At 44.5% G+C, this 20,784-nt stretch overlaps 1 protein-coding gene and 2 long non-coding RNA genes across 6 annotated transcripts in view; 2 read left to right on the top strand and 1 right to left on the bottom strand.

Moving 5' to 3' along the window:
* NSMAF (neutral sphingomyelinase activation associated factor) overlaps positions 1-6,500 on the bottom strand; it is a 44,396-nt gene extending 37,896 nt beyond the window's left edge. Inside the window, exon 1 of one of the 4 annotated variants that reach the window (XM_072951926.1) lies at positions 6,118-6,500. In XM_072951926.1, coding sequence (XP_072808027.1) covers positions 6,118-6,176 — 59 coding nt within the window. In that variant the 5' untranslated portion in view covers positions 6,177-6,500. Of the gene's footprint in view, positions 1-817; positions 962-5,905; positions 6,064-6,117 lie in introns of those variants that run through there. The other 3 variants (XM_072951927.1, XM_072951929.1, XM_072951925.1) reach the window with 3 other exon arrangements.
* Positions 6,501-12,850: 6,350 nt separating this feature from the next.
* Positions 12,851-13,211, top strand: LOC140690207 (uncharacterized). The gene is made up of 2 exons (XR_012065387.1): positions 12,851-12,926; positions 13,060-13,211. It is a non-coding gene; the product is annotated as an uncharacterized lncRNA (long non-coding RNA).
* Positions 13,212-13,380: 169 nt separating this feature from the next.
* LOC140690206 (uncharacterized) lies at positions 13,381-16,101 on the top strand. The gene is made up of 3 exons (XR_012065386.1): positions 13,381-13,475; positions 15,049-15,314; positions 15,758-16,101. It is a non-coding gene; the product is annotated as an uncharacterized lncRNA (long non-coding RNA).
* The last annotated feature ends 4,683 nt before the right edge of the window (positions 16,102-20,784 follow it).

The following is a 20,784-nucleotide window of genomic DNA, read 5'->3' as shown; positions in this document are numbered from 1 at the left end:
GAGATGACTTCATGGTGAATTCGCGCCAGAGACTGGTGACAACCTCCTCGCCCTGTGGGTTATGTATCATCTGGCTGATCTAGAAACCCAGCTCCCCGGGAGCGGCTTGCTGCGGGCTGGGGCCCAGCACAGAAGGCGGCTTCCCACCAAGTTACGTGGAAACCTGCTCTGGTCTCGCGTTAAAGGCCAACAGTCCTCCAACGAGGACTGGACCCCAGTGCCTTAACCATGCCGGAGAAGGTGCTGGCCGGTCCCTCCCAGGACACACACACAACCAGCCCTGCCCCTATCCCGCCCCATCGCTCAAAGGCAAGGCTCAGACAGGCCCCAGGAAAACCAGGGGAGGGGCCGGGCCAACTCACAGGCACAGACGCGGCGGCGCTCACAGCCTAGCTGCATGGTCCCCGCACCATCAGCCCAGGGGAGGCAGCTTCTCCTGGGGATGAAGCCCCATTCTCAAAACACTGAGAGAATCACACATTCAGCAAAACTGTTTTTCAAAACCAAGGCAACTAAGGGACACGCTCAGACTGACAGAAACATAGCTTACTGTCATCAGATCCTCATCAGGGGAGCTTCCAAAAGCTTCAAGAAAGAGAAAATCATTCCACAGGGAAGATACTATACGCAGGAAGGAACGCTGCACTAAGACAGTAAATACGCACGTGACGCTATACAAGCGTTCACCAGCCAACGATCACGTCTAATCTGCAGGTTTAAAATACAGACTGAAAATACTGGACAATAACATACTATAATTTAGGATTTTTTCCATAGGTCTGCTAATTTTAAGCACATTTATAACTAGCAGCTGCACCTCAGAGCAGTTGTTGATGTGACCTGACAGGAAAAACCAGCACTGAACACTCCGATTTGCAGGCCGTCACCGCTCATCACTGACAGAACCCTTTAACTCCCTGTAAACAGGTGTTTCTGGAGTCGCCTATAGATGTGTCACTGAGAGCTTCGCTTTTGGCTCTGTGTTTGCGCGGATAACTGAAGTGCTCCCAGGTCCTATGTTGTTGGGAAGGAGGGTAAAGAGAACGATTAGCTTCAGACCTTAAGTTAAATATAAATGTTTAAATTTCAAGGGCAAGCCCTGGAAAAACAGAAACAGAATACATAACTTCCAAACCCTTCAGGAAAAATTAAAGGGAACAAGGGAAACTTAGTTAATCCAAACAAAGGAAAAATAAGACTAAAGAACAAATGAAAAAGTAAAAGTGATTCCAAACATATCTGAAATATTAATAAATGTAAATGGACAAATTTGTTATGACAGGAAATTCCAGAACAAATTATTATAAATAGCTTATAATTGGACTTTGTAAGAAATATGCCTAAAATCTGAGGACAGAATAGTTGGATGTAAAAGAATAAAACATTTTACATAATTAATGCAAACCAAAGAAAACCAAATAGTTGTATTAATATCGGACAAAATAGAAAGAAATTACTAGAAGATCATCATACGTTGCTAGAAGATTCAATTCACTAAGAAGACATCAACTCTAAGCTTAAACAGACTTAATAACATACCTTGGAAATATTTATAATGGAGATTGGTAGAAATACAAGATAAAGTTAGCATTATGTAGCATCTCTCAGTAACTGAGAAGTCAACCAGAAAAAATTCAAATAAAAGATCTAAATACAATTAACAAGCTTGATATAATAGAGATATATATTTTGGTATAACCAAATTTATAACTCCATATTTTGGTACAACTAAAATTAACATTCTTCAAACTCACATTGAACATTTGTGAAAACGACTACATACTAAGTTGTAATACAAAATTTCAAAGCGTTAGTATTATCCAGACCTTATTCACTGAACGCAAGTTAAAAAATTTAAAAACCAAAAGATAATCTTCAAAATCTATCAGCTGGAGATGTTAAATATCTGGTGGGCAAAAGATGAAATCATAACGGCATTGAGGAAAAACCAAGCAATGAATTCATTAAATGGCCATTCCTATTTTACGTCACATTTAGAAAAACCATCTAGCAAACACACCCAAAGTCCATGTAGGGGTAGATTCTTGGGTCTTCTTAAATGGTAGCTGTTTTGAAAGAAGTTAAATTTGAGACAGCAATAAGAATAAAATTATAGGCTAGTGGTGTATTTTGGGTAAAGCCAGTGTAAATTCTCAGTTAATCAAAATACTTGCAACGTTTATTTCCTCTCCCATTGTTCTATGTTGTTGTTGTTGTGTAAGAATAATAACCCTACTTGTGTAGATTTCTCTGAATCCATCAGCTTTCCTGACTGAGTGCTGGTTCTGCAGTGTATTTTCGACCCCTGGCATATCCCACAGAGATGGTAAAAGCATAGGATGATCAGTCTTAAAAATGAAAGATCAAGCCAGAGCATAACACATCAATCTGCCCCCTCAGCAATTATTTTTAGTAGAACAAATATAGAACCGATAGACAAAATAAACATACGAAGTAGAAGAGATTTAGTATCAGCCAAGACATGTTAACATCAACATAAAACAAGAGAATTATACACACATGGAATGTTGGAAGCAAAGCTGACGTCTAAGAAAAGCCTCTAAAACCATTAATGTAACATGTGAGCCCAGTACACAATTCATCATCACAATGTGTTATCCTGGGATGACAGCTTACAAGCCACAGCTAAATAATTTGTTCCATGACACTGTGGGGAGAAACCTGGACTCTCTCCCGGGAGGGACGGGCCTCGGCTGTCTAAATCTCTATCACCCAAGAGGACAGTAGCTGAAGTCCCGCCACAGCACTTCCAGCTGTGAAGATAAAACGTGTTTAACAATTAGCTTACTCCTACATCTCAGAACAGAAACACCTCGAACAGCAGCAGTCTGTAGAACCCTCCCCCCTCCCCGCCCCCGGCTAAACCACAGTACACACTTGCCAATCCCAGCAATTTCAGAGGAAGGTATGTTTTAAATTTGTTTGCACTTATCTTCACTATAACACCTGCAGAGGACGTTTTAGAACACCATTAAGATCAATATGGCTTCTTCCATCTAAATCCTATCCAGGATACTGGTGTACTTAGTTTGAATGGCCAAGTATCTCTGTGTTTTCTAATACTGAAAATCACCAAAGCATTTCTTTATAGCATCACCAATAAATGGCATCACTTAGAGCTGTTCAAACCAGAACCCTGAGAGTAGGGCTGCCATGGTTAGCAAGTAAAAATACAGGACGACTGGTTAATGTGAATTTCAAATAAAACTACAAAAAATTTTTAGTATAAGTATGTACCAAATATTGCATGGGACGTACTTACACTAAAAGATTACTCATTGGTTCATCTGAAATTCAAGTTCAACTGGGCATCCTGTATTTTATCTGACAACTCGAGCTGGGTTTCTTCCTCTATTACGTCCTGCATGCAGTCCACCACACCAAGACCTGTCAATTCAACCTCCTACAAGCAACTGAAGTCCATCCGTTTTCTCCATGTCTTGGTCTAAGTCACCAACCTAAGAATCTCCTAACAGTCTCTCTGCTTCTCTTTTTGTAGAAACATCTCTTACTCTAAACGTATCAGCATCAACAAAGAGAAATAAATGCTAACTTCAAGTGTTTCCTTTCTGGGTCATCACTTGGTAGCAGGAGAAATCTAAAATCTCTAAAGCAGCACGAGAGGGACCCATGCACTCACAGCTCGGAAGAGGTGAGGCTTTCCACAGGTGACCTCTGAAACATTTCCAAGGAAAGTAACAGTTCTTTGGGGTGTGCTGGAGTCAGTGACCTTTATCCATCATTTTGCTACACGGTATTTACTGCCACAAAGAGATAAGCTAGGGGGAAAAAAATCTGTGCAGCAATGGTAAGTTTGGGGCACAATAAAGTTGGTTTAAAATACTCTTGTCTTTCAGAAAAAAACCTAAGATTTAGAAAGAGACTGCTTGATTGTGAGACAGACTCCTGCCATTCAAATGGCTATTCTGTGGACACCGTCCTGGTATGTGTGCCCGTCAATCCAAGTTTGCAAAGCTGTGGGGCAGAACATTAAAGACTCTGGGCAGTCAGATAAAAAGCGAGAGTCGGATAAAAGTAACGTATGCGGCGCTGACTTTTTCAGACTACTGACGCTCAGGAGCAGTTGCTGCCTCCTGACTGCTGAATAAATATTTCGGCTGTGAGAGCTACAGCTATCTCCGAGTGCTGCTGGTCAGTCACGCTGTCTGATCAATGGAAACAGACGCGCAGGTGCAGACCTGAGGATCTGCGCGGCACTGCAGAACCGTGCAAGCTAACCAAACCAAGCCCGAATTACTGCCGTGGAAACAACTGGCCGATCTGAAGAAAACAGGTCCCCCTGTATATCAGAGGCCACAGAACTGTTACAAGTGACTCTTAGATCATAGACCGGGATGGCCATTCACATGTTTCAATTCTTACAGCGTCGATCTGAACATTCATCTATTTAATACAGAATACCACGTCTTAATGCTGTTGCCACCGAACAAAGAAGCTATTCAAGGTCTCTCCACATGAAACAAGCATCACAAACAAGTCAGAGCAGCCTCTACAAGCTTGAGTTACTTTACTTACGGTCCAGTTATTATTCAATAAACAAGCCTTTCTGTGGATAAAACCTCATCACACTACCAAAATCGTTCTTGGAAGCTCTATCCAAGATTTTTTTGGGTAAATATTATCTTCTCTACAGCAGGAAATGAAAATTCAGACTATGGGGATCCTGGGAGAGGCCATTAGAGATTAGGAAGAGGTCTGAGTGTTTGCACCTGGGTCCAGTCAACCCCTGTAAAACAAGCGTGGATCTGCAAGAACACAGGCCTCAAGGTCTACACTTGCATGCCGTGTTTCCTCGTGGTTTTGCTCTCCACTGATCACACAACAGGACAGGCTAGCAGCTCTCCGAGGTAACTGACCCCCACAACCAAAATAGTATGTGTGAACTGAGTCATTCCCCAGTTCCTTTTGGCACCTGGGACCACAGGCCTGAGGACCAGCAAGTTGTTTCAGTCACTAGAAATGCATTCAAAGTATGCTTACAGCAAAAGTGAGCTTTCTTATAAGGGACTTCCCCTAGAGACGGAGGATCAGAAACTCTGAATCATACCCCAAATCCTCACCCGGAAGCCGGTGACAATGACTGTTCACCTTCGCGCTTAGGAATCCAAAGCCTTCAAACACACTTACAGTAGGGTCCAGAGCTCGGCAGAAAACGTCCAGGGGGACTGGCCCCCGGCTTTTCTCAGAATAAGGCCTTTCTCTGAGGCTCTCTCCCAGCCCAGGAGGGCAGGGAGCTGTACACACATTTGCTTTAGGTCCGAAGTTGGCAGTAAAAATGTTACCAAACAGCAAGGTCATGTGCCCAATGCACAGAGAAGCCAAACAATACCCAAATGCGGAGTTTGGAGCAGAGAAAGGTTTACTGTTGGGCCGAGAAAGGAGAATGCACGGCTCGTGTTGCCAAAACTCCAAACTCTCGGAAGGGTTGCAGCTGAGCCTTTTTAAAGGCCAGGGAGGGGGTGGGGTCCCAGAGTATGTGATCAGCTGTGGACACCTTGATGATCAATCCTTAGGCACCGGAAGGTCTGGGGGCCACGTGCTTATGATCATCAAATAGCTAATTTCTTCCTTTTGGTGGTGGTTTTGGCATCTGAAAAACTCAGGAAAGACAAAATCAACTAGGTACTTCAGTGAGGGACTAAGGCAGAAGATATGGGGGAGCTGTCTGTCCCAGCAAGGGCCCGCAGGGTCCTGCTGAGTTACAAAAAAGCCGGGGTATGGGAGGCATCAGAGTCTAGTCCCAGGTGGGGTGGTCGCTGACCCGCGCAGTGCGGGCGAGTGAACAGCCATGCGGCAGGGGACCGAGTGCCCGGACCCAGCGCCGGGGACCCGGGGGGTCGGGGGGGCAACCTCGCTAGCTTACCCCGACTCCCACCGCCACGGCGTCCCCGCGCCCGGCCCGCGCGGCCCCTTCCGGGAGAGCTGGGCCGGGTCGCCGGGACGGACCCGCGTGGCCGGCGGGCTCCGCCTGCTCTGGGCTCCGCCGCGGGATCCAGGCGGCCCGGCTCCCGGCCCGGCCTCTGCCTCCGGGGCTGGTGCTCCCCGCGGCGGAGGGGCCCCGAGCCCGGCGCTCACCTTTCCCTGGAGTAGAGCTGCAGCTGCTGCTCCCGCGGCTTCTTCCGGATAAACGCCATGGAGGGAGGCGGGGCGCCCGGCTCGGGCTCGGCGGCGCCGCCGGCGAGGAGGGCGCGGGAGCGGCGGAGGCGGGCCGGCAGCCGCCGGGGGCCCGGCCGGAGGAGAGCGCGCCTGCGGCCTGGCGTCCCGCGAGCCCGCCGCCGCGCCCGGCCCCGCGTGCCGCCGCGCTCAGCGCCGCATCCTCCCGCGCGCGGGGACTCCGGCGGCGCCGTGACTCAGGCCGGAGGAGGGGCGCGCGGTCGCCCGAGGCGCAGCCGCCCGGCGCCCGCGGGTACCCGGGGGCCGCCCGGGCTCTAACCCGCGCGCCCCCGTTTCACCAGTTTGCGCGAGAAAACCAGCTCGCCCGTGAACCCTGCCACTCTGTTGGCCACAGCGGCTCGAAATAACATTTGGGGCCTTTCATCTGTTGGTAATTGAAATAATTAGTCGCATAGACTTTTTCTTAACAGCGTTATTGAGATAGGCCAAGCAATCCACCCACTTAAAATGTATCATTCAGTAGTTTCTAATATCTTCACAAATATGTACAACTATCGCTAGGGTTTGGGAACATTTTCACCACCTCGAAAAGAAACCCAAAGTCTTTAGTTACCACCCCACCCCAACCAATACCCTTCATTGTCAGCCCAGCAAGTCCTGCAACCCCTATTCTGGACTTTACATATAAATGCAATCATACATTATATATCATTTGATGTCTGGTTTCTTTAATTTAGCTTGTTTTCAAGATTCATCCGTATCTCAGTACTTCACTCCTTTTTGTAGCTAAGTTATATTCCATACTAGGGACATACCACATTTTGGTTATCCATTCAGCAGTTGATGGAAGTTCCAGCTGTTCACACCAGCTGGCTATTGTGAGTAGTAGTATGAACACTCATGGACAAGTTTTTGTTCAGACATACGTTCTCATTTCTGTTGACTACACAACCCAGGAGTGGAATTGCAGGGTCATATAGTAACTGTTTCACCGGTCGAGAAACTGCAGTCTGTTTTTCCAAAGTGGCTTCACCATTTTATATTTCCACTGGCAGTGTAGAAGGGCTCCAGTTCCTTCACATCCTTGGCAACACTTGTTATGCTCTGACTTTTTGGTTCGAGCTGTTCCAGTGGGCGTGAGAACCACAAGGTTATATCCTTAATATATCCTAAGAATGAACCTGGGATTGTTCACTTTTGAGGGACTCCTGACTAACAAACTTTAAGTTGTATATATGCTGGCACATACCTAATATTGTCTTATAGACCGGGTTCTGCAGGGTTAGATTTTTAAAAGCTTCAAGGTCAATGTGTATTTCAGCTCTCTAGTATGTAGAAAAAAAGTGTTACGTATACAGTGGGCACCCAATACAATTTTTTGCATTGAATAAATGTGGATGGATACCCTATGACTTGGGTTGAGTATATTCCATATGACCAAGCCCCACACAGAACGTATATGTAAAAGGATGTTGGAGACATTAGCCCAATGTTCCTATAGGAAAATGGTGATGAGGTCAGATAGCCAAGACAACCATGAGCAGGTAAACGATGAAGTAAGATAATAAAATTTGCCGAGAGGTACACCATGACAACTCTCTATATGAGAAGTACTACAATAGATGCTCTGAGTTCAGAAGAGAGAAATTGCTTTGGCTGGAATAAGGCCAGAAAACAACACACAAGATTTCTTCTTTTAGTTTAAATGTTGCATAAAAATGTGTTATAGCTCCGTGTTACAGCAATTTGGATCAGGGCGAGAGACCAAGCAGCACCTGGAGACTTGGAGAACTCAGATTTATTGCACCAGCAGACCCAAACAAGTTAACGCTTCAAGCTCAGGACGCCGTCTGTAGGTTTACACAGGCCTTTATAGGCTGCCAGTTTTACACTTTGCAACATCATATGCAAATAAAGTATAACAGAAGTTGACCAACCAGGAACAAGCTCTGTAGAAATAGACCAATCAGGAGTGAGGAGAATGGACCAATCAGGGGTGAGAGAAATAACCAATCAGGAGTGAAGGAAATAACCAATCGGAAGTGAGCTCAAGGAACCAATAGAATTTTAGGGGTAAGTAAGCCGTTTCAGAGGCAAAAACTGAGATAGAGGCTCTGGGCCAGGGAACCGGATGGTCCCGGCAGGAGAGTGGTGGCCCTGATTGGGGGCCCTGCCGGGTTTTTTTATGGGGCTTCCCGCCTTAAAAGGTTACAGATGATGTGATCCTGTGACTCAGAATGAATACCCTGTGTCAGGCAATGGCTTAAGAAGTGTGGGCACACAACACTGTAAAATGATTATGAATCAATAAAAATGTAAAAAAAAAAAAAAAAAAAGAAGTGTGGGCTACGAATGACAGCAGAAGCAAATAGGTGAGAAATGGGAGGGTGGGTGGGGAAAACTGTAGTTTTGGGTCCTGAATATATGCTTCAATGGCTTTGGGCTACTGCCCACTTCTGACTTCTCCAGGATTCAGAAGCCTGAAAGGGATGCTCTTACTGGGAGTGTAAACATGCTTGTCCACACACCTCAGCCTTTGCACGGCAGTCTGGACTCGGTAATTTCCCTGTCCTCCGACTTCCCGTTCATGATGCAGGTCAGATTTCACTTCCTCCTCGAGGCATCCCCAATGACTGTTTTTAACCTACTCACACCCTAAGTGAAACAGAGTAGACACTGCATACCCAGCGTCCTCACAGTTTCCTGCTCAGAGTCTGTTTTTAGATCACAGGATAACATAATGACTTGTTTACGTTCCTGTTTACATTCCTCTGATAACAGCCCCTCAGGACAGAGATTCTATTTCTCATTTCTGGGTGATCTGACTGTGCCCAGTCTTTTCATACGGGTCCTTTCCCAGCTGTGGTCAGACGGAGATGTGACCACGGAAAAGAGAACCAGAGAGAACGGCAGTGGGAGGACTCTATTATTTATGTTACCAGGCAGTGGGTTTATGATTCTCATGTAAAATATGTTTAAAACTTCTTGCTATTAATTTCTAACATGGCACATATCAGTAGATACCACCCCACATAAACAAAAATTCTCAATAATTTTTAAGTGTAATGGGTTTGGGAGAGGACGTTTGAGAACTACTGAACAAACAAAGCCATCGGGACGTTCTAAAATCTGGCACCTTCTGACAGAAAGCTTGCAAAAATTGTTCACCAGAAATGTCTTGTTTATTTGACACAGCTGTTGTTTCAGGAAGGGTTAAAAATATCAAGGTTCTAAGAATAGTTCCAGTTATCCACAGGACTGCTAAGATTTCTGGTTGTTGAGATAAACTGAATTGTAAATGAGTTACTTTAATATAAAGGAGAGTTTCTTATCCTGTAAGTAATAAAAAGTGCAGAAGTATGAAAGACATTTTGATCCTTTGCTACAAAAGAAAATGGTACTTTATTAAAAGAAAAGACAAAAGAATGAATGGAAATTGACACCAGGAGGTAAGCCTTTGGGGACCATTCTAGAGAAAATAGCCACTAAGAAAATTTGTGATAAACAGGATTACAGACCATGAAAAGACTGTAATTTCTAACTCAGCTGAACCACTATTTGAAACAAGGATAATATGTCAGCTAAAACAAAACCTCAAGTTTAAGAGACATTCTTTATCCCTGGAGTTTTTATGAAGTACACCGTTGGCGTAAATAACCGGAGGAAATGTGTTTTTCATCCATACAATTTCTCACCTGCCATGTTGCAGACGAGCTGGGTTCTGGTCATGGCCATGGCAACAAACACCAGCTCTTGAACCGGATGGTTCGGATGGTTCACATGTGGAGAACATATGGGAATTTATTCTATGTAATTTAATTTTTCACTCTCTACCAACAGGAAAAATGTCTCAGATAGTTTCCAGAGTAAATGATCATGTTCCCATGAGTACGATTCTAGGGGTACAGTATTTTAATGCTGGTTAACTGAACCAGTGATCCCCTCAACACACAGGCTCCACTAGCTACACGCAGGAGCTTGGTGAACTGGAACGTAGCAGTGGCCCATTGCTACACACGGTTCAGCAACAAGGATAACGGCTTGATGGTGGTCCAGATGGACGATGATGCTACAACTTACCGATGCTGCTGTACCACTGGCCATTCTTTTTACTACTCATTCACTTAAGGCCTGTCACAGCACATCAACTGTCTCATTACTTAGCAGCTTAGGAAAAATATAAAAGCTTTCTTTCTTTTTTTTTTTTATCGGATTAGGAGTCTATTCTCTCTGAATGAGAAGCTATAGAAGAAAAACCATATAATTTCATAATGATTGCATCGTAACAATTGTTATAGTGTTGAGTCACAGTTAATTTTAGGACGCAAATGTAGAATGTGTTTGTGGGAGTTTTTTGGCAACCAGCATCCCTTGCCTCTTTCCCACAGAAGACTAATTTTCTTTTGAGGACTATCTTATCTCCCACTGAATTTAATCTGGTGGAACTTCTTGTTGGTGCGATGTTTACGCCTCACCAAGCTAACAGCTGGGTACATAACCCAAACTTGATGCTCCTTCCATGCAATTCAGATCTTGAGTAGAGTGACAGAAACTGAGGACAGCTGGAGATTTATTCTAGAGGCACAAACCAGGAAAAGCACTTGATTCCTGTTGCTCCTGTTCGCTAGTCCCTGGGGCTACCTGGGCCCCGGCCCCTAAAAACCCCACTGCCCCAGCCCCCTCATTGATTCTCTGTCTTCTCGCATCTGATGAGAAAACCTCTTTGTTTTGTCTAAACATCCAGTTTTTGGCTTGCAACCAGAGAACCCCAATGTAAACAAGTGTCCATGCATGTGTTACTGCATTTAAATCTGCTCAAAGGACCTATAATTTTAATTTCATGCAACCTAGAGAGCATGAGCCTTAGCCGTGTACAAGAGAGTGCCGGCATAAATACCCCAGAGGTCAGTCAAGTTGGCCACCTCAAGTGTCCAGAAGAACACAGGACTGAATTCAAGGATCACCGTAAAATACTTACTCTGCACCAGGCATTGTGCTGACCTCTAGGCCAGGCAATGAAAATATGGAGAAAAGACTAAAATGGTTGCTTGTCTTCAAAAAATGTATAATCTAGCAGAGCAAATCGACACGTACACAATTAAATAGACCAACGCTGTACGTGCTACCACAGACATCTGAACAAAGGACCGTGGGCGCCCAGCAGAAGCAGCAATTTCCTTCCGCCAAGTCGTTCCAGAAGGAGTTAGACTTTAAGACAAATCAGGTGTCTCCAACCAGAGAGGGAGAGGAAGGTAACTCGGGGAGATTAAAAAGAGCTCATGTGGCCTGTTTGGGGAAGAGGGAGCTGGCGATGGTTAGGATGCAGAGAGCAGGAGGCGGGGTGCCAGCTGGTGGGCGCTGTGCGGGAGGGAGGAGGAATTTAGGTTTGAGGCACTTGACTGTGGAGAGTCCGGACCCAGGTTTGGATTGGAAAGGAGTCAAGTGAATGATTGAGCCTATATTCAAAAAAATGAAAAAAAAAAAAAAGAAAGAAAGAAAGAGAACTCATGGAAAGATGGAGGCCAGGAAGAAAGGAGACAAAAATCAGTACAGAAGATACCAGAGCAGGTGATGCTATCAGTAAAGATACAAAACACAGGATGGTGTGCTAGTTCTGGGGGAAGGAGATGATCGTGATTAGGACGGGAAAATATTACTAGCCACAGAAAACTTCCGAGCTACTGAAATCAAGTCCCCTAGAACTAAGTTCCTTTACTGAGTATAAGATTAATCTCTCTGTCCAAAGCTTCATTCCCTTTCTTGTCCCCTTGACCTCAATCCTGTGCTAACTGAGCACTGGTCAGCAGACTCAGCCGACTGCAACCACCGCTATCGACACCATCTCTGAAGCAGGAAAACTGCTGTTGCAGGTTTCATCACTGACGGACCGACTCAGGTTGCTCCTCCGGGGCAAGGTGAGCTCACAGGTCCCCAGGCCATGGATCACCTGGCCAAAGAATCGTAAACCAGAGACACCCTGGAGCCCTGACACTACCATTAAGAAACGTCACGGAAATGTCACAAGACAACGATGAACCCCAGCTTCTTTGTTCTCCTTTAAACAACACCCCTGACTGAAAGACCAAGTTGGAAAGGGTCTGAGACTTGCCTCCAACTCCCTTGCTTGGGGTCCTGCAGGTGAGCTCTCACTTGGCTGCAAACACCTGCTGTCAGAGGTTGGCTCTCTGTGCCGCAGGCAGCGAGCCCTTCCTCACGTATAGCACTAGCTGGAGCACAAGCACAGGACGGGAGGCAGCTGGGGTGACCCGACTGTCCTGGGTGGCAGCTAGGAGACAGCCTGAGGTTGTTCGGGAACCCCTCTTGCCCGTCTCCAGTGTGGTGTGTTGTCTGGGCAGTAGGGACATAGTTTCGCTGCCACGCCCAGGACGGAGCCCGAGGTCTAGCAGGCGCAGAGCTGACATTTGTTGAATGAATACGTTACCCAGGTCTTGAATCTCTCCCTCCTCCTCTCTTCCCTTAGGTGAGCTGCACATAACTCTAGGTCACGTGGGCCACAGGTGCCCCACTGCCTATTTTTATGCTGGTTCCTGTTTCTTGTTTTTTTTCTTTTTTTAAAAAATTGAATTATAGTTGATTTACAATGTTCTGTTAATTTCTAGGGTACAGCATAGTGATTCAGTTATACATGTGTATATATATGTATGTACTCCTTTTCATACTCTTTTTTTAATTACAGGCTATTATAAGGTATTGAATACAGTTCCCTGTGCTCTACAGTAGGACCTTGTTTACCTATTTTATATATAGTGGTTAGTATCTGCAAATTCCAGTTTCTTGATTTTAAATTTTGGTAGAGTTATACGTGAACAGTTGATAATTACATAATTACCTGCATTTTGCTTCCATTACGGTTTTTGGTTGATACTCATGGACACACCAAAGGTGCAGAAGAGGAGTGAACAGTTATCTGGGGCCGACTGGGCTCCTGCTGGTCCGTGTGAGCCACCTGGGTAAAAATAAACGTGGAGGACACATCCCACCTACAGACTGGGTGCCGGGTTCTGGGAACCAGAGTAAAACGCTGTTTTGTGGCACTGGTGTCTCCAGCAACTTGGGCTTTGTCTCTTTACTCATAAATAGATTTTTCCCATGAAAAATGAACAAAGAGATTTCTATCTCCCTGCTGCTCAAGCTTACCACTGTGAAAATTAAACCATCAAAAGTGTACAGTTTCAGGAAAATTTTTTTCATCCACAGATTTCATCATCCAACAGATGCTAGAAGATGACGTTCTTTGAATGGAAATAATTTCCAGAAGGTTTTCTTGTCAGTGACTAAGTAGTCACGCCATTTGTACGGTTGGTGATGTTTCAGCCTTTGCCTCATGCATCAGACCTGTTCTTACATAAATGACATATGTGGATACATATAAATACACATACGTAACAAGGATAGTTCAGACTGGGGGGTTTTGCAGGGTTGTTTTGGAGTAAATGGAAGTAGATATACGTTGACATTTGTAGATGAGAGCGTCAAAGTCTGAACGGGGAGGACCGAGTCCTGAACAGCCACGTTCACCTTAAATCCACTTGGCCGTTGCCTCGGGTGTGGTTAGTGCGCACGGCTCCTCCGGACTCTGGGGTTGGACGAGGCTCCTGTTTGCAGGGAGCCCACATTCAGCAGGGGAGGCAGAGATGAAATAGCCAAGGATGTAGTGAATTGTTTCTTTACAACCGCAGCCACTGCCGCCAGGATCAAGCGCGCAGCCCCGTGAGACCACGCTGCCTGGCTTGAGCCGTCTGCGCGCACGTGGCACTCACACTCCCAGGGGAGCGGCTGGGGGTGCGGCGGGGGGCCCTTCCCGGGAAACGCTGCGGGTCTCAGCTGTCCTGTAGGTGAGGGAGGAGCCTGGGGCAGGACGGAGCCTGGCGCGAGCACAGATCAGGGACTCAGGCGGGTCGCAGGAGGCCGGGGCCTCCCGCGCCTGAGCGCCTCGGGATAGGGCCTGACTTCGCCGCCGGGTGACGCTGCCGGCGCGGTCACGGTGACCGTGGGTGCGTAGCGCGCTGGTTATTTACGTGCACACTTGAAAACGTCCCGTGGCGTCTGATTCCCCGCTTTATCTGCTCGGGGTTTCCTTCCTGTCAGGAGCACCTGGGATCTCCGCGGCTCGGGCCGCTCTCACCCGGGAAAGCGGGGGCGGGGTGGGGGGGCCTGGGCAGCCCCGGAGGGCGCGGTCCGCGCCTGAGAAGCGCTGTGCCCCCTTTCCACGTTGATCACCTCCTTCCACTTTTCAGCAGCGCCTGGCAAGGAGGGCACTTCTGGCTCTATTTCACACGCGGGGAAACCACGGCCGAGAAGAGGCCGAGTAACTTGCCCCGGTCACACCGCTAGGAGGGGCGAAGCTGGCACCTTCACACGGGCGTAACGCTCAAACTCCAGCCCTCTCTGCTGGCCCGTAGCCACCCCGCGGCTGCCCCGCCGAATCTTTAAGGAGTTCGGGCAACCCTGCAAAGGAGGGGAGGGTTAGGGGCTGAATCGCATCCCCTCCAATTCAGATGCTGAAGTTCTAACCCTCAGCGCCTCAGAACGTGATCATATTTGGAGACGGGTCTTCAGTGAAAATGAGGTCCGCAGGGTGGGCCTAACCCAGTATGACCAGTGTCCTGGAGGGACGAGGACCCTTGGACACAGACACGAAACACGGGGAAGGCAGCCACGGGAAGCACAGGAGAGAGGCTTCAGAGGGAACCAGACCTGTCCACGCCTTGATCTCGGACGTCTGGCCTCCTGGACTTTCTGACAGTTAGGCTGCCTGTCTGCGGGGCTGCGGGACGACGGCCTCGAGCAACAGGCGTGTGCGGGGAGCCTGCTCCCTTCTTCGTGCCTCTCTGCTGTTCCTGTGTGGCTGATCCTGCCCTCTTCCCACAGGTGCCTGTGTTCCTGGCGGGTTTCCTAATACAATATCCCACCGGCTACAGGCAGAGCTGTGCACACCTGGTCTCCCTCTCATAACTGCAGACCGTCCTCAGGTTAATCTCCAGGGCCTTGCCTTCCTGTCATGTGATGACTTACAGCAAAAGATAAGGCTGCTCAAGCTAACTCTGCCAAGTATCACTATTAGCCTCCAAGCTGAGATACAGCCTTCGCTCAGTTAAAGACGTTAAGGATGTTAAAACATAACAGAAGCTCTCAAGGTGGGATGTGAGGCTTAAGAACTTCAGATACAGGCGTTAATCAGAAGAGAGAGTTCTTTTTGTTTCTTTCCATTTTTAAAAACTGAAGTAGAGTCAGTTTACAATGTTGTGTCAGTTTCTGGTGTAAGCACAATGTTTCAGTCATACATGGATATACATATATTCCTTTTCACATTCTTTTTCATTATCAGTTACAAGATACTGAATATAGTTCTCTGTGCTGTGCAGTAGAAATTGCTGTTTATTGTATAAATAGTAGTTAGTATCTGCAAATCTCAAACTCCTAATTTATCCCTTCCCACCCCGTTTCCCCCTCGGTAACCATAAGTTTGTTTTCTATGTCTGTGAGTCTGTTTCTATCTTTTTTTTTTTAAATAAGTTCATTTCTGTATTTTTTTTAGATTCCACATATAAGTGATATCATATGGTATTTTTCTTTCTAGACGAGAGATTCCTGAGTAAGGGAAACTTGTAGCATCTTTTGAATCATCCTTCAAAGCTCACGCAAAAGGCTGACTCCACTGAAAGGAATATTTTGGCAGATGGAGGGGCTGAGAATCACTGGGTAAATTTACTCTCATTTACAATCTCATGGCTTGTTTGGCTTCACTAATTGAATCAATATTTCTTCTGTATTTTTTTTCTCTTAAAAAATAAAAAACCCCAAATATAGTAGTAACCTAATGCCTGTAGGCACCTGCATTTCATCTTCTGGAGACTTTTTAATGTTATAATTCCCTCAGCCACTCTGTAATTCTTTATTAAGTTTTAATGTTGCTTAAACTCTCCATCTGTAGACAATAAATACATTTCCCCCCCTCGTTGCCAGCAGGTCTAGTATTTCCCTGCGGTCTGTTTTAGAGCTCCCTCTGGTGGTTTAAAGCTATTATGATACATCCATCTGTAGCATCTGCATCCATTCCATCTCACCGTGATTGCTAAGACCGGCTCACCAAAACAAAAGAGTGGAAGTTACGTTTGCAATAGATGGCAACAGGACGGTGCCCAGCTTTACAAATTAAGAGTAATGACTCAACTTGTGACTGTCAGGGAAAGGACAGGAGAATTTGGGGGAGGCAGGTTACAACCACTCTATTAAATGGCTTTTATTCCGTCTGGAGAAACAAAACATATTCTGAAGGATGCATTTTATATTTCTATCGTTTGCTGAATTTGGCTAGTTTTTGGTCTGGGGTGAAGGTAGAGAAATTGCTTTGGTTTTGTGCTATGGCTTTGCTCATGTTAATGTCATTTTTGTGCACAGACCTCTTAGAGGGGCAATACGACTCCTTATTAGCGCCTTTTAAGACTTTTTCTCACTTGATGATGGATCATGAGGAGAAAGAGCTCAGTGTCCTGTGTTCACAGCTGCTCCGTTGCCTAATGTCTTTCTTTCTATTTATTATTTATTTGTCTTTTCTTGTGGTAAAAACACATACAATTTACCATCGCAGCCGTTTTGTGGTGTGCAGTTTCTGTCTCTTTCTGACTTGCATCTTCTTCTCTCTGTCCCCTCATGCCATCCTTGTCACTTGTAAAACTTAAGTACTGATACTGAAGTGAGATAAAACGTAGAAGGATTACAATGATACATTGGCCTGCATTAAGACTTGACCAGAAAGCCCTGTGAAAAACTTTTCAAAACAACAAAAAACAAACCTAGATGGGTATCAAAATGAATGTTCTCCTTCTCAAAGTCACAGACCTGGGAAATCAAACACTGATTACAGGGACTTAATCTCAGATTCTGTCTTTTACTTCAGAGAATATTAAAGGTGAGTTATAGCCTCCTTCTTGCAAAACAATTCCTCTTCAGAAGCAGGTTTAGTTTTCGGAGACTGACAGTTAATAAAAGAGAAGACACACCGAGCCATATCTAGGAGGGTCAAAGATAAACCTCAGCTTAATTAAGGAGATGTCTTTTCCTATAATACTTGTAAGTGGATTTTTCAGGCAATTCCAAAAGAGCAAATTTAAAAACGGCTTGGGAAACAGCAGCATTTTGGGTTTAAAGGAAAAAAAAAAAAAAGTCAAGCTGTTTAGAGTTGACAAAACATGTCGACTTATATTTACTCATTTGACCGTAAAGCAGAGAAGTAGATGGAGGGCTGTTATTACTATTGTCCCCAACATGTGGATGAGGTAACAGACTTGTGGAGGCCCGGTGTCTGGCTGGGGGTGCTGGGGCTCTCTCTGTGGGAGGGATCTACCTGGGGAGGGGACGGCGAGCCCCGTGCTCGTCCCAGCTCCGCCACCACCCTGCGCTGCCTGCTGCTCAGGGCACGTGATTTGAGATATGGTTTATGATGTTTGTTTCGTTAAAAAAATCAGACAACTCATCATAAACTTGTACATCTTGTAACAGTCAAAGCCTCTGTCACAAGCGGGAATGAAGTCCAGAAGAATATTTGTCCAACGTGTGAACAGTTAAATGGTAACATCATCTAACTTTCTCCTGGAAGCAATGGACATGTGTGTACGTATTGATAATCAGAAAAAAAAGAGTGTTATTTGTAAAATCAATTTTAAAAGAACTAATTGCTGAGTTCATAATTGATATACTTTTTTTTAAATTAAGATTTTATTTTTTAGAGCAGTTTAAGTTGACAGCAAAATTGAGGGGAAGAGTCAGAGGTTTACGTATATCCGCCTCCCCCACACACAGGCAGCCTCTGCGTTCCCAACATCCCGCACTGCAGCGGTGTGTTTGCTGCAGTTAATGAGCCCACATCGACACGTCTTCGTTACCCAAAGTCCATAGTTTGCATTACAGTTCGCTCTCGGTGTTGCACGTTCTAAGGATCTGGACAAATGTGTAATGACATACATCCCTCATTGTGATATCATGCAGAGTATTTCCACAGCTCTAAACATCCTCTTTTCTGCCCACCCTGAGAAATCACTAATCTATTTTTTAACTGAAGTGTAGTTGATTTACAGTATTGTGTTAGTTTAAGGTGCACAGCAAAATGAGTCGGTTATACATATATATATGTATATTTCTATGTTCTTTTTCATATTCTTTTCCATTCTAGTTTATTACAAGATATTGATATAGTTCCCTGTGCTATATAATAAACCCTTGTTGTTTATCTGTTTTATATATAGTAGTGTGCATCTGTTAATCCCATACTCCCAATTTATCCCTCCTCCCTACTTCCCCTTTGGTAACCATAAGTGTGTTTTCTATGTCTGTGAGTCTGTTTCTGGTTTGTAAATAAGTTCATTTGTACTAGTTTTAGATTCCACATTTAAGTGATAGCTTGTAATACTTGTCTTTCTCTGACTTACTTCGCTTAGTATGATAATCTCTAGATTCATCCATGTTGCTACAAATGGCATTATTTCATTCTTTTATGGCTGAGAAGTCTTCCACTGTGTGTGTGTGTACGTGTGTGTATATCACTCTTCTTTATACACTCATCTGTTGGTGGACACTTAGGTTGCTTCCATGTCTAGGCTCTTGTAAATGGTGCTGCTGTGAACACTGGGGTGTGTGTATCTTTTCAAATTACAGCTTTTGTCTTTTGAAGGTATATACCCACTAGTGAAATTTGCTGGATCATATGCAAACTCCATTGTTCATTTTTTAAGAAACCTCCATACTGTTCTCTATCGCGGCTGCACCAATTTACATTCCCACCAACAGTGTTGGAGGGTTCCCTCTTCTCCACACCCTCTCCAGCGTTCCTTATTTGTAGACTTTTGAATGATGGCCATTCTGACTGGTGTGAAGTGATACCTCATTTTAGTTTTGATTTGTATTTCTCTAATAATTAGCGATGCTGAGCATTTTTTCATGTGCCTGTTGGCCATCTGTATGTCTTCTTTGGAGAAATGTCTATTTATGTCTTCTGCCCATTTTTTGATCAGAAACCATTGATCTTTTTACAGTCTCCATAGTTGTGCCTTTTCTACAATGTCATATAGTTGGAATCAAACAGTATATAAGCTTTTCAGATAGGCTTTTTTTCACTTAGTTAATATGCATTTAAGTTTCCTCCGTGTCTTTTCATGGCTTGATAGCTCATTTCTTTTTAGCACTGAATAATATTTCATTGCATGGCTGTACCACAGTTTATCCATTTACCTCCTGCAGGTTGCTTCCAAGTTTTGACAATTATGAATAAAGCTGCTATAAACATCCAAGTGCAGGTTTTTGTGTTGACAAGAGTTTTCATTGGGTAAATTCCAAGGAGCACAGTTGCTGGATCATACAGTAAGACTGTGTTTAGTTTTGTAAGAAACAAACTGTCCTCCAGAATGGCTGTACCATTTTGTATTTCCATCAGCAATGAATGAGAGCACGGTTGCCCCACATTTTCATCAGCATTTAGAATTGTCAGTGTTTTGGAGTTTGGTTATTCTAACAGCTGTGTAGTAGTATCTCATTGTTCTTTCAATTTATATCTCCCTGAATTTGCAGCTTCTTTAAAGACATTTTTAGAATATTAGAATTGAGCTTTTGACTTGGAGAGCTAGTTACGGAAAAATTCTTGAAGATGTATGTATATGGGAAGAAATTATTCTAAACCCTTAACTGAATAAGAAGATATATGGTGGGTTTGGATTTTTTTTAATGATTTTTATTCTTTTTTTTAAAAAACCTCTTTGAAATTCTAATGAAAAAATGTGAACTCTCTCATCAGGAATATGTACATGATGTCAGAATTTTGCCAGTAGTTTCAGAGAATTTGCAGACTACCTGAACACCGTCCACAGGCCACACATTATCTATTCCTGGTTCTTCTTCTGAAAAATTTCTTTATGATTATCAAAGTTTATATTTTTATGTGTTAGAATTATAATAACATCTTAACTGGTAAAATAAAATTAATAATTCTCTATAATTTGAGAAAATGTTTCTGTATTAGCATAAAGAGATTTTTTTTTTATCATCTCTGTAAGTTCCTGACTGTGTTAAGGTCTTCTTAAGTATCTTATTCAAACTACGTACTCTTTCCAGAAAGGCTTGAAGGCAGTTTACAAATTTGCACTAGATAAAACAAGGCAAAAGTAAAGATAATTAAGTGAGTAAATTTGGGCAAAGAGACAGAGAGCAGGGAAAATAAACTGAAATAATGTCTGCTTTGAGGACTTAGACGTGGACCACCTCTTGGACTCACTGGAGGTGACGTTCGCTGAGTCAGTGATCCTAAGACAAGATCTAATCAGGGCTTAGCAGAAGCACGTTTATTTTTGGCACTAAATCCAGAGAAAATGGTTTCTGGCAGTTCTAATCAGGAGGACAGGGACAGCGGGCTGAACAATGTCTTTAAAAACATCCAGGCTGTGAACACAATAATGAATTACCCAGGGCTGCTGCTTACGGAGAAGATGTCAGTAGCGACAAAGGCTCTGATGGCTAACTGTAGGTCAGTGAGCAACTTTCCGGGTCGGGGGGCGTAAGCAGTATGGCCCCTGCGCCGGGCACTAGGACTCTCTGACTTTGGTCCAACAGTAGGCGTAG

The sequence above is a fragment of the Vicugna pacos genome, chromosome 29 (genome assembly GCF_048564905.1).
Source record: "Vicugna pacos chromosome 29, VicPac4, whole genome shotgun sequence".
Classification (NCBI taxonomy): domain Eukaryota; kingdom Metazoa; phylum Chordata; class Mammalia; order Artiodactyla; family Camelidae; genus Vicugna; species Vicugna pacos.
Note: the sequence above shows the minus strand (reverse complement) of the source record. Positions and strands in the feature narration are given on the sequence as shown.